Source organism: Onychostoma macrolepis, chromosome 22, assembly GCF_012432095.1.
Source record: "Onychostoma macrolepis isolate SWU-2019 chromosome 22, ASM1243209v1, whole genome shotgun sequence".
Taxonomy (NCBI): domain Eukaryota; kingdom Metazoa; phylum Chordata; class Actinopteri; order Cypriniformes; family Cyprinidae; genus Onychostoma; species Onychostoma macrolepis.
Window position 1 is genome coordinate 15,343,758 of NC_081176.1, and position 15,062 is coordinate 15,358,819.

At 37.7% G+C, this 15,062-nt stretch overlaps 1 protein-coding gene across 1 annotated transcript in view; it reads right to left on the reverse strand.

Moving 5' to 3' along the window:
* The window catches only part of tmem163b (transmembrane protein 163b), a 34,138-nt gene that overhangs the window by 5,173 nt on the left and 13,903 nt on the right, over positions 1-15,062 (reverse strand). The window contains exons 3-6 of the mRNA XM_058760895.1: positions 14,584-14,627; positions 14,394-14,485; positions 9,283-9,379; positions 3,126-3,237 (exon numbers count right to left, since the gene is read on the reverse strand). Coding sequence (XP_058616878.1) covers positions 3,126-3,237; positions 9,283-9,379; positions 14,394-14,485; positions 14,584-14,627 — 345 coding nt within the window. The remainder of the gene's footprint in view (positions 1-3,125; positions 3,238-9,282; positions 9,380-14,393; positions 14,486-14,583; positions 14,628-15,062) is intronic.

A 15,062-nucleotide genomic window follows, 5' to 3' on the forward strand; every position in this document is an offset into this window, starting at 1 on the left:
ACTGCAATACCTAGTTCAACCACTCGGTGTCAATCCTACATACAGCACCTTTAAGTGTGTACACTCAAGTGTGTGAATAAAGATTATTGGAATATGTTTTACAACAAAATAGTTTTCTACCTCAAAATTACATTTTAACATTAATTCTACTTGGCATTTCTTTGTAGTTATTTGAAATAAATAGTTAAAAGTTAAAAAGTTAGTGCTAGTTAAAAAGTTTAGATAAGTAATAGCTACATTTATCTAAAAAAAATTAACTTTATTAGTCAAATGGAAAGTGTGGAATGTTGGACACTTCATGCACTCAACTGTTACTCCAATTATTAATGACAAAATAACCGTATAAAATTCATACACTACATGGTTGAGTACATAGTGCATAAGTGCGTCATTTGGGATGCAGTTAATGTCTTTTTAGCTAAACTTTTTAACTTTTTATCTCACAAAAGTAAGTACACCCCTCACATTTTAGTATATCTTCTCAAGGGACAATACTACGCAAATGAAACTTGGATATATTTTAGAGTAGTCAATGTGCAGCTTGTATAGCAGTGCAAATTTACTGTCCTCTAAATATAACTCAGCATATAGCCATTATTGTCTAAATAACTGGCAACAAAAATGAGCACACCCTAAGTGAACATGTCAAAACTGTGTCCAAAGTGTCAATATTTTGTAGGGGCATCATTGATATCTAGCACTGCCTTAATCCTCCTGGGCATGGAGTTCACCAGAGTTGCACAGATTGTTGCTGGGATCCTCTTCCACTCCTCTATAATGACACATAGTGAATGCCCCCCCCCATGTGCAACATAGGGTTCAGGTCTGGAGACATACTTGGCAACTCCATCACCTTCACCTTCAGCTTCATCAGCAAGGCAGTTGTCATCTTGGCAGTGTATTTGGGGTCGTTATTATGTTGGAAAACTGCCGTTCGGTACAGTTTCTGAAGGGAGGGGATCATGCTCTGCTTCAGAATGTCACAGTACATGTTGGAATCCATGTTTCCCTCAATGAACCGCAGCTCCCCAGTACCAGCAGCACTCATGCAGCCCCAGGCCATAATGCGACCACCACCATGCTTGACTGTAGGTAAGACACAATTTTCTTGGTCCTCCTCACCAGGGCATCGCCACACATGCTGGACACCATTTGAGCCTCATCAGATCAGCCTCATCTATCTTAGTCTCATCAGACCACAGGACATGGTTCCAGTAATTAATGCTCTTGGCCAGGTTGTGTTCAGCAAACTGTTTGCAGGCTTTTTTGTGAGCCAGTTCCAGAAGAGGCTTCCTTCTGGGACGACGGCCATGCAAACTGACTTGTTGCAGTGTGCGGCGTATGGTCTGAGCACTGACAAGTTGACCTTCCGCTTCTGCAACCTCTAAAGCAATGCTGGCAGCACTCAGGCATCTGTTTTTCGAAGCCAGCTTCTGCACCTGACGCACTGCACGAGGACCTAACTTCTTTGATCAACCCTTGCGAGGCCTGTTCCGAGTGAAACCCGTATTGGAAAACCTCTGTATGACACTGGCCACAGCACTGTAACTCAGTTTCAGGGTGTTACCGAACTTCTTATAGCCTCGGCCATCTTTGTGGAGAGAAACAATTCTAATTCTCAAATCCTCAGAGAGTTCTTTGCCATGAGGTGCCATGTTGAACATCCAGTGGTCAGTATGAGAGAATTGTACTCAAATCACCAAATTTTAACTGCTGTAATATAAGAGTTATATAGTCCTGTCAAGCAGACAAAAACATGAACATGATGAATAAGACTTGTGGCTTTGCATGGTTAAACGACGTATAGCTGTTATCACTCAGGGTGTACTCACTTTTGTTTCCAGCTTTTTTGACAATAATGGCTGTATGCTGAGTTATTTTCAGAGGACAGTGAATCTTTACTGCTATACAAGTTGCACATTGACTACTCTAAAATATGTCCAAGCTTAATTTCTATAGAATTGTCCCTTGAGAAGACATACTAAAATGGTTGCCGAAATGTAGAGGTGTACTCACTTTTGTGAGATACTGTAGCTAAACTTACTGATTCATTAGCTCAACTATAAAATTTTTAGCTGAACACAAGATATCAAAAAATATACATATTTTTAATCAAACTTAACTAAAACTTACTAATTAAACAAAACTTACTAATTAGAATTAAACAAGGCATCAGAATGTTCTTTTTAACATTTTTAAACTTACTAAATATGAGAGATCAGAATATATTTTAGTTAAACTAAACTTAATGATTAAATGTTTTTAGCTAAACTTTTTAACCTTTTAGAGAAACTTATTAATTAAACATGATTTCATAAACAGATTTCTTATTAAATTCTACTTGCTGTTTCTTTGTGGTTATTTGAAACAATTTTCACTCAGAAATTGCTTGTAAATTTCACAAGTAAATCTTACACCACTTTATTCATTTATTTATTTATTTTCAGTGTGATTAATTACAAAAATCACAAGTTTGCTCAGTTAGAAAAGCTCTAGCACACCTCTTCTCAATAAGCCACATGGTTTAATTTTAACCGTGTGTGCGCTCGTGTGCACGCATATCCATCTGTGCGTATCTGTCTCCATATATGTCTGTCTCTGGCCCTCCATCTGCTCATCCGTCTATCTACTCATCTGTTGCATTTTCTTTTTCAGTTTTTTTTAAAGTTTCTTTCAAATTAACAAATGAAAACGCCATAAAACCATCATAAAAGTTGCCTCTGCTATATTTGAGTTGTATTTTAAGTCATCTGAAGTCTTAAAAACATATTTGTTGTCATTTTTGGAGCTTGACTATCTTTCCATCTTTCAATCTATAGAAAAAAATCATCTCACGTTTTACAGAAAGGAAACAAATTGGGATAATAGTGGGTGCATTTATTTTTGTAACAAACTTAGGACATCTTAAGTGTTACTGTTTTGAAAATAATATTATTTTTGGGATTCGATGGAATTGGTTTATTAAATATAGTTCATGTGTGGAATTCTGCTGCTTCCAGCTGGTGGGAAGTCAAAAAGGGAGGAGCTAAGGTGAATTAAGACCAGACACGTTGCGATGGCACTGTGAATAATAAATCAGGCTGGCCATCACCACGGTAACCCGGTGGGTTTCCGGGGAAACGTACCGTCGGTGATGAGGGCCCTACTGGTGAGGACTTTCCCCAGCATGAACTTAAAAACGGACAGAATAGCGCACACAATCCCACTGACAACTGAGACACTGTACAGGAAGTCATCCTGGAGGAAGAGAAAGAGAGAGACATTATCATACTGAGCATGACGTGATGTTCATAACGGTCAACTGCACTGTTTTATTAAACAGCAATTCATACTGATGATGACACACTGTAAAGGAAATCAAGAGAGTGTTTAGAATAACAAACTCTGAGATATATACTGTATACTGCGTATTATTTGTAAATAGGCAACTGCAAACATTGCAACTGGTAGTATGCTACACAGTTGTCACAAACCTCATTACAGTGTGTTTAATATAGTATTTTTACATTCAATTTTGTGTAAAAATGTCTATTTTGATCAAATAATGAGTCATTTTGTATTCAAATAATATACTACCATACTAGTCTTACTATTTCTGCAGTATATACTATGTATGCTGTGCACTTGCTGAAGTTAATGTTTCGATGTGTTCTGATAATAATGTAACGTACTGTTGTTTGAAGCACTTCATAAATATAGTATACACTGCGTAAATAAAGTCTAGTATGCAGTATTTAGTACGTAGTATGTACTGTAAATGTAATGGAATATTAGTGTACTATACAATAATAGTTTGAAACAGTACGCAGTATGCAACATTAAGCATTTCAAACTGTAGAACACTAAATTGTGTCATTATTTTATGCATAAAAAGCATACTATGCACTTGCTGAAGTGAACATGCCAGGTACTGTTTATTGACTATGTAGCACGTACTGTTTGAAGTGTTACTGCTGCATTTCTAACTGAAGCATACTAAATAATTGTGACATGACCCTAATGAAGTGTATGTTTCCAGGTGTACATACCAAATATCGCATACTGCACACTTGTTGAAGTAAACATGCAAGGTAATGAGGTTTATTGTTTGAAATGTTTCTTATTGCATAAATACAGTACATATTGTCTAGTATGCAGTGTGTAGTATGCTAGCGGAATGAAATACTAGCATAGTGTTATATTGTTTCTTGGGGGGGGGTTTTAAGTGCAAAACAGTGCACAATATGCATAAGTAAACATTTAAAACTGTAGCATGCTAAATAATCATAGTCCATGCATAGAATAAAAATACATACTACACTCTTGCTGAAGTAAACATGCAAAATAGTTAATTTGTTTTCTGTTTCAGTATTTACATTTGTAATATTTGTAATATTGTGGAGTATGCGGTAAGTAGTATGCTAGCATTCCAGACAAAGTCAAAGTATGTTCAGAATAGAATACTAGTATACTGTATTTAGTATGCAGCAGGAGTGTTTCAATTACTAGCATACTAAATTGTTGTCACATGACCTCATGAAGTGTATGTTTCCATGTATACATACAAAAAATGTGCATACTGCACACTTGTTGAAGTAAACATGAAGTTTATTGACAATGTAGCATACTACTGTTTGAAATGTTTCTTATTGCATAAATACAGTATATACTGCCTAGTATGCAGAGTGTAGTATGCTGGCAGAATGGAATATCAGCATACTATTATATTTTTTCTTGTTTTTTTAAGAGTGAAATAGTATACAGTATGCAGCAGTAAATATTTCAAACTGTAGCTTGCTAAATTATCACATGCATAGAAAAAATGCTACTGCACACTTGCTGAAGTAAACATGCACAATAATGTTTTTTGACAAACTACTGAAATTTATATTGCTGCATAATCAATGCGGTTTCAGTATACAATATGTAGTGTGGAGTATGCAGTAAGTAGTATGCTAGCATTCTAGACATAATCAAAGTATGCTCAGAATAGAATACTAGCATACTGCTTCCTATTCAAAAACGGTATTCAGAATGCAGCACAAGCGTTTTAATTAGTAGCATACTAAATTGTTGTCATATGACCTCATCATTAAGTGCATGCTTCCACGTATGCATACAAAAATTTGCATACTGCACACTTGCTGAAATAAACATGCACAGTAATGGAATTTTCGACAATCTTGACTCATACTACTGTTTGAAACGCTGCATAATACATTCAGTATATAGTACATACTGTGCTTTATGCAGTTAGTAGCATGCTAGTATTCCAAACATAGCAAAAATGATGGGCTATATTCAGAAAGAAATACTAGCATACTGTTAGCTTCAGTATGCAACAGTAAACATTTCAAACAATAGCATACTTAGTTGTTGTAAATTGTTCTATGCATTCAAAAAAGTACTACAATACTATTGCACTCTTTGACCTCATTAAGTTAATGTTTCCTGGTGTGCATGCAAAAATGCACATACTTCACACTTGCTGAAGTAAACATGCACAGTAGATAGCTGCGTAATGTATGTGCAGTAGATAGCTAATATTTCAAAGACAGCCAAAGTTAGCCTATGTTCAGAATAGAATACTACTATATTGTTTTCTATTTATAAAAACAGTATGCAGTATGCAATAATCAAACAGTAGCATACTAAATTTGCACATGACCTCATTGCAGTCATGTTTCATACTACACACTTGCTGAAGTAATGAGGTCTTTTGATTATGTAGTATACTTTTGTTCACTATTGTGTATTGTATCTCGCTGCATAATACATATTTCAGTAAACCGTATATACAGCATGCTATGCAGTAAATAGTCTGAAAGTACAACTCCAAATCTGTGTATTCCACACATGTAAATAAGTATAGTATGCATACTGCAAATCTATTACGAGAAGTACCTATGGATATGTTAAAAAGAAAGCAATATGAATGGAAATAAGGAGCGCAGGGGTGAGATAGACAATGAAAGGATGCAAGATGCCTTCTCAGCCCGAGCAGAATCATTAAAATTGCGTGCTGGCCTTGCAGACGTGAAAAAAATGCAATGCTGCAAGGTTCCCACCATCAAACATAATGTTCAACACAAACACACACACACAAATGGTCAGTCAATGCATCATCTGTTCCCGCCACATAAAACGCTATGATGGATCTTCTGGTGAGAGAAGCTCATCAATATTGATGTCAGGCAGGTGAAGAAAGCAGAAAACAATGAGGTTTGTGTCTCCCGGACGGTGTCGAACAACTCTAACTCTCCCTGAAGAGTTAAAAACAACCTCATGCCCTCGCATTCATCACAAACGCTGTCTGCCTGCCCACAAACATCCCACAACGTCTTTCTCGGAAACATCTCTGATCATCCATCTCCTCTCAGACAGGGAGTTGGTAGCAGTTGTGTTATCATAATTTTTTACGGTTGTATGTCTTTTATAATTGTACTTTCGACCACAGGACCATAAAATTACGTAAACATCATAATTTAGGGCTATATTTTTGTGTCAGTTGGTCGCTTACTTAACTGATTTTGTTTTAATCTAGCAGGTTTACGACAGGAAGTGCATATGGCGCAAATGGGACTATTACAGGTATTCAGCGGTGGACCTTTGTATTGATTTTATAGCACCAGAAAAACAGTCGATCCTTCTCAGAAACGCACACATGGGGTTGCGAAAGGGGGCAGTCCATTTCAAACACCTTGTTCAGAACAGCCATTAACATTTCATTAGCGAACGAAAGAGCACGAGAGAGAGAATGTGAGAAAAAAATAAGAGAGAGAAAAGAAGGGGGGAAGTGTTTCTGACATCAGCAGCAGATGAAGGGAGGGAGAAATATTGGATCTATTTTTAGGCGGCGCTTGTATGCGCCAAAACCCAGCTTTACACGCTGAGACAGGAACAGGAATCCTCCAGAGAGAAGCTAGAGTCCTGATTAAAACATCAGCACTGACTCTCTCTCTCTCTCTGTCTCCTCCTTTTCTTCTGTATCTCTCATCTGGTTATCGTATTCTCTATTACACCCTAATTTTATTTGCTACGCTCTTACAAATAAAGTTTCTAAAAGGTTTACAGTCTAATGACTTTTTATCATAATAGAACCTTCTTAAAGAGGTCATGAACTGAGAAACCAAAATTCCCTTGATCTTTTGACATAAAAGGTCATTGTACAATAGAAACATCCTTTAACTTTCAGAAATCAAAATTTTCTTGTTAGTCTAAAAACAGCTTATAATGAAGGCAGTCTGCCAAAATGACAGCTTTTGTAATGTTCTATGAGGTAATGGTGTGGATAAGCACCGCCTCCGCAGAAAAAGATCAACGCCTGCTTCAACATCGCTGCCTGTTTGGCCCCGCCCACCGATTCGCACATGTAGTGTTTATGAGAGAGGCGAATGCGCAGGTCTGCGCAGAAACCAGATGGTAAAGATGCTCTGAATACAAGAAGACGCTGTTTAGTGTCAAGTTGTGGTAAAACAGTGTTTGCATTGCCTTCCTTCTGATCCCAACGTTGGGAAAGAGTGAATGAACTTTATTTTTAATGAAGATCCAGACCATGTTAGTAAGAACTTGGTCCTTTTTTCACTTAATTTTCCTTTCCTTTAAAAAATGTACAGTAGCAATGGAATTTTTAGACCACCGAAGCAGTACCAGACCAAGGCTTTTGGTGTCTCATTTCATCACAGGAAGACGGATGGAGAGCTAGATTGAGAGAGAGAGTGAGTGATAGTGGAGGGGTAAGTGGTTTAGGGGAAACTATTTCCCCTCTTCATGTTGCCTGGTAACAGTGATATCAGACTATTCTAATCCCGTCCGTGACTTCACACCTCGTCTTCATCATGTTCATTCAGCTTTACACTTCTGCTGTTTCACAGGCGCCCTTAGTTCCAGCCAAGGGAAAATTTACACAACGGCGACATGAAAAGATGAAGTGTTGTGTTTGCGTGCGGCGTCCTTCACCTGAGAGACTCTCTTTACAATCAATAAAAAGCCAGCGGGGAAATAATATTTCAGAGTATGAATGCTTAGAGCAAATAAACAGAAATATACAAATGAATCAACCTCTACAATGAATAAATCAGTGAGTGAGTGAATCAGTAGAACAATCAGTCAACCAATGCAATGAATATATCAGAGAGTGAATGAATGGGGGGCAAATAAATCAGCCACTGGAACAACCAATCCAATGAATTAATCAGTTAGCAAATAAACAAACGAACAAACGATAAACCAGTGATTTAATGAACACACAAATGAATGAATGAATCAGCCATTGGAAGAACAAATCAACCAAACTAATGAATGAACAAAGGAAGAAATTAATCAACCACTACAATGAATAAATCAGTGAATGAGTAATTGAACAAACAAACAAATTAATGAAAAAAATCACTGAAGGATTGAACAAACAAACAAATGAATCAACCACTAGAATAATCAATCAACCAATCCAATGAATTAATCAGTTAGTGATAAAACAAACAAAGGAATGAATAAATCAACCACGGTCAAATCAGCGAGTGAATAATTGAACAAACAAACAAATTAATGAAAAAATCAATTAAGGATTGAACAAACAAACAAATGAATCAACCACTGGAACAACTAATCAACCAATCCAATGAATGAATCAGTTAGTGATAAAACAAACGAAAGAATGAATCGACCACTACAATGAATAAATCATTGAAAGAGTGAATGAACAAACAATGAATTAATCAGTCACTGAACGATTGAATGAGCGAAGGAATCAGCAAATGATTATCAGTTGCTGATTCCTTCGTTCATTCAATCGTTCAGTTACTGATATATCCAATCGACCAAGCCAATTAATTAATCAATTAGTGTTTAAACGAACAAATGAACCAACCACTAGAAAAATCAATCAACCAATCCAATGAATGAGTCAGTCAGTGACTAAACAAATGAACAAATGAATCAACCACTGGAACAATCAATCAACCAATCCAATGAATTAATCAGTGAGTGAATAAATAAAAAAATTAAAAAACGAATGAATCAACCACTACAATGAATAAGTTAGTGAGTTAGTGAGTGAATGAACAAACAAATGAATGAATAAATCAACAGAGGAACAATCAATCAATCAACCTATCCAACCAATGATTTGTTTCTTTGTTCAACCAATGATTCATTTGTTTGTTTAGTGAGCGAATGAACCAATAAATGAATCAACAACTGAACTAATCAATCAGCCAATGCAATGAATAAATCACCTAAATCAAGTTAGTGAATGAACAAATGAATCAACCAAATAAGATACAGAATTATGTGTTTTCTTACCACTTCTGGTTGCAGTTTTGTGGCGAGGTCATGGATCGCTTTGACCAGGATAGTGATGGCCGACAAGATGAACACGACCCCGAGGATGGCACACGCTCTGGAAATCACACACAGACACTGAGTAAACCACAGCATCAATCCAACTGATGCTTTATTGAGTTCACGGTCTAATTCCCCTCCTGTGTCTGAGTCAGTTAATAAAACACGACTCTGAAGCTTCTGCTTGCTTTAGTACCTTGATCTTATTAGGCCTGTCAAGCCCTGCATTTATAAATGAAGGCGGTGAGGGCTGTAGTTGTCTAATTAAGCCTGGTTAATAGGCGAGAGCATCTGTTCCACTATTTACTCTGCTGCAGGGGTAGTTGGGTGAAATCTGGAGAAGTTTTAGGGCTGTTCTGCTCTGTTTCTCACATGTGGATCGTATTGGGCTTTGTAAACTCAGTCCGTTAAGTCTATGTTTTGGTTAGTGATTAATTAATCAAACCAAACAAACACACACATAGCTATAGTCTCAGGAGATCAAATTAAAATGAAATTAAGACATGCAGATTAATTTAATCTAGTTTCTCTCATAAAATCAGGCCAAGAAGGAACCCCGCTGATGCTGGAGAGATGTTTTGGTGCTGGGTTTGACAGTCGACTGAATTTAATATTTGTTTATATTTACAAATGAGAACAACAGAAGCAATCAAAATCGACAAAAGAGCAACAACATGCAAGTGCTATGACAAGTCTTGGTTAGCCTAACGCAGTACACGTAGCAAAGGTTTTTTTTGTTTGTTTTTTTTAAATAAAAAGAAGACAGATAGATAAATAAAGATGGAAGAGATGTGTTTTTAGCCGTTTTTTGAAGATGGCTAAGGATTCAGCTGCTCTGATTGAGTTGTGCAGGTCATTCCACCAGGTGGGAACAGTTAATGAAAAAGTCAGTGAAAGTGATTTTGTGCCTCTTTGGGATGGTACAATAATGCGTAGTTCACTTGCAGAACGCAAGCTTCTAGAGGGCACATAGGTCTGAAGTACTGAATTTAGGTAAAGGGGTGCAGAGCCAGAGGTGGTTTTGTAGGAAAACATTAATGCCTAAATTTTATGCGAGCAGCTATTGGTAGCCAGTGCAAATTGATAAACAAAGGTGTGACATGCATTCCTTTCAGCTCATTAAAGATTAATCTTGCAGCAGCAGCATTTTGGATTAATTGTAGAGGTTTGATGGAATTGGCATCAATACTCAAGTCTGGACAGAACAAGAGTTTTGATGGAATTGGCATCAATACTCAAGTCTGGACAGAACAAGAGCTTGAACGAGGAGTTGTGTTGCATGTTCCGAAAGAAAGGGCCTGATCTTCCTAATATTGTATAAAGCAAATCTGCAGGATTGGGCAGTTTTAGCAATGTGGTCTGAGAAATTCAGCTTATCATCAATCACAAATCCAAGGTTTCTGGCTGTTTTTGAAGGAGTTATGGTTGTACACTTTTTATGTACAAACGTACATTAAAAATTCAATCTATATTCAATCTTAAAAGTTATGATCGTTTCAGACTCGTGTTTTGTTAGAAAGCTAAAATATATTAATTCTTTCAGGTTCTGATGGACAACCAATATGCTGTTTGCAAGTTAACTGGTAATTTGTGGTGTGTTTTTTAAAGAATACTGGTAAGTATTTATTTTTCACTGGGCTCTTTTGACTTGGGCAAGCAACTACCTAGCAACTCCCTAACAACCCCTTAGAACACCTCAACATTGTTCCAGCAACCATTCAGAACACACTATCCACCTAGCAACACTACTTTAGTAACCCTATAGCAACACCATAGCATTTTCCTAGCAACCACACCCTAGTAACTGCATAGAAACTTCCTAGCAACCCCTTAGAACATATCAATATTGTTTGTTGCATTCCGAACACACTAGCCACCTAGCAACACTCAACATTCTAATTAATTTAGTGAGTAATTCTATAGCGGCACCACTGCATTGTCCTAGCTACCCCTAGTTAACTGCATAGAAACATCCTAGCTACTACTCAGAACACACTAACAACCACCTAGGAACTGCTCAGAGTACTTTAGTAATCTCTCAGCTAGCAATGCCCTAGCAACCACTCAGAACACTAACTGCATAGAAACATCATAATATTATCCAAAAAAAACATACCCTAGTAACTGCATAGCAACTCCCTAGAAACGCCTTAGAACACTTCAGCATTGTATAGCAACCATTCAGAACACACTAACAACCACCTAGCAACCCTCTAGCAACTACTCAGAGTACTTTAGTAACCTCATAGCAACACCACAGCAATCACCTTAGCATTGTCCTAGCAAACACATCCTTGCAACTTCATAGAAACTTCCTAGCAACCACTTAGAACACACTAACAACCACCTAGGAATGCTCTACCAACCACTTAGAACACTTAAGTAACCAACCAAACACCCTAAAACCACATTTACATTTACATTTACATTTATGCATTTGGCAGACGCTTTTATCCAAAGCGACTTACATTGCATTCAAGTTATAGTTTTTTACATTTTATCAGCTCAATGATAAAATGAACCCATGATCTTGGCGTTGTTAGTGCCATGCTCTACTATTTGAGCTACAGGAAACCACCTAGCAACTATTAGCAAGTACGGTAGTTATTACCCCCAACAAGCAATAATCCCAGAGCAATCACCTTGAAAACCCTAGCATTGTCCTAGCAACAACACCCTAGTAACTGTATAGCAACTCCATAGCAACCTACATCACCTCAGAATTGTTCTAGCAACACTCTAGCAACTACTCAGAGTACTTTAGTAACCCTATGGCAACGCCATAGCAATCACCTTAGCATTGTCCTAGAAACCACACTTTAGTTACTGCATAGAAACTTTGTTTGTAGCAACCACCTAGGAACTACTCAGAGTACTTTAGTAACCTCTCAGAACACATTAACAACCAGCTAGCAATGCTCTAGCAACCATTCAGAAAACTTTAGTAACTGCATAGAAACTCCCTAAGAACCACTCAGAGCAACCTAGCAAATGCCTAGCAATGCCCTAGAAACCACCTTGCAGAAAACATTAACATCCAACTCACAGTGCCCTAGCAACCACTTAACAATGCTCTTGAAACTATGCATAACACACACTAACATCCACCTAGCAATACCCTAGCATTCACAAAGAACACACTAACATCCTCCTAACAATGTCCTAGCAACCACTCACAACACCTTAGTAATGACACAGCAACACCCTAGAAACAATGCAGAACTATGGACTGACATATACCCAGCAATGCCTAACAACCACTCAGAACACTTTAGTAACCACATAGAAACTCCCTAAGAATCACTCAGAGCAAATGCCTAGCAATGCCCTATAGAACACACTAGAAACCACCTAGGAACCAATCAGAACACCTTAGTAACCATATAGCAACCCCAATGAACCGCCTGGCAATTCCCTAGAAACCACTGCAGAACATAATAGCATCACCCTAGCAACTACTCACAACACCATAGCTACAATCTACTGTAGCAATGCCCTACAAACCATCCAATAACACAGTAACATCTACCTAACAATGCCCTAGCAACCAGTCAAAACACCTTAGTAACCACACAGAGAGTCCCTAGAAGCCACTCAGAACACAATAGCATTACTCTAGCAACCACTCAGAACACCTTAGCAACCACCTACTGTAGCAATTCCCTAGAAACCATGCCGAACATAATAGCATCACCCTAGCAACCACTCAGAGCAACTTAGCAACCACCTACTGTAGCAATTACCTAGAAACCATGCAAAACATGATAGCATCACCTTAGCAACCACTTAAAACACCCTAGCAACCCCCTAGAAACCATGCAGAACATAATAGCATCACCCTAGCAACCATCTAGTGTAGAAATGCCCTAAAAACCATGCAGAACATAATAGCATCACCCTAGCAACCACTCAGAACACCCTAGCAACCACCTTGTGTAGCAATGCCCTAGAAACCATGCAGAACATAATAGCATCACCCTAGCAACCACTCACAGCACACTAACAACCACCTAGCTAACACTCAGAACACCTTAGCAACGACCTACTGTATCAATGCCCTAGAAACCACATAATAGCATCACCCTAGCAATCACCTACTGGAGCAATACCCTACAAACCCTACAAACCATGCCAAACACACCAACATCTACCTAGCAACGCCCTAGCAACCAGTCAGTACACCTTAGTAGCCACATAACCACTCTAAAAGAATCGCTCAGCACAATCTAACAACCACCTAGCGAACTCTCGCATAGCATCAGATTTTTGCACTCAAATTTTCTTTAAAAACTGCTGTGGTACATCATTATTCTCATACGGTTTGACTGTTTATGAGTATGCAGTCCAGTAGATATGTCATCTCGCTAATGCAGCCTGCGTTATGATGTAATCTGTCTCCATGGCGATCCGCATCCAGCAGAGTCCCCCAGAGACCCGCAGCGGCCCACGGCTTCATGGTGCTTTACATGTGTGTGTCTGTACTGTACTGTCTACACACTTCTGCCTTTGTCCTGTGTCTTTTTTTCTCTGCTTCCTCTTCTTTCTTTCCGTTCACAAAGCCCTCCCGCCCTTTTGCCATCTCTATTCTGTCCCTCAGCCGATAAGGGACGCCGAACACATAGAGAGACTGTCTAAGGACCCTCTTTAGACATGAAACCCAGAGCTAGGCCACTTCCTGTGGGACAGGAGAGTCTGTCTGCCTGGCCTCCATCCATCAAAGCTTGTGTTCTTCAGGAAACGTTAACCTGCTTTAACCTGGTGAGGTAAATTACACCAATTTTTTTGTCTTAAAGATACAGCACATCTGAAAACATGATCATTTTTACGACCACGGGTTGTTTGGATAATTAGTTGCGAGTTTCGTTTGACCACAAAACGCCCACTAATGTTCTCCTTCAGCTGAAGAACATGTCAAAATTTCAACATCATTACCTTGAAAGATCAGTCTGACCTTCTGCTCTCCTTGTTGCCCAGAAACGACGTCTAATTGGCTACTGACACTACCCAGAATCCCCACCGAGCACAAACTATACTGCGGTTGCTTTAATGGTGGGAGGATCACGTGTACTTACATGTATTCTCTGTGTGCTGAATGGACGGCCGCCGCGTTATTGTATCGCCAAAGCACGATTATGGAGGACAGGACGTCTAGAGTGGCATCAAACTGCAAATGAATGTACAACAATGATAAAGCGAACCATTAAAACGTTAAAGACTATGAAATAATAACAATTTAATTAAATGAAGTGTTCGCATACTTACAGCAAACCCAAACGCTGATGCACTATGCCGCATTATAGAAACAGCTGCAAAAGGAATGAGAAAAAATTATTTCAAATGAAAATGATTTCAACTTAAAATGTTTTAATAGTTTAACAAACCATTTTAAAAATAGTTAAATTAGTTGGACAAACTTATTGTGAAGTGTATATTTTGTAAAAAAAAAAAAATTATTTATTTAATGTTTACCTTTAAAACAGTTTATTATTTGGACAAATTATTTTGGACAAACTTTGAATGTGTAGTGTTTATTGTTTTGTAATATTTATTTTTATTTAAAATATAATAAATAAATACATAAATGAGAGTTCATAAGCTGGAAGAGCTGTAAATGTAAAGTGTTTAATTTAGCAAACTATTGTAATAAATAAATAAATAAATAAATTCAAAAGATAGTTCCTTAGATGGACAAACTTTAAATGTGAAGTGTTTATTATTTTTTTTAAATATTATTTTAAACA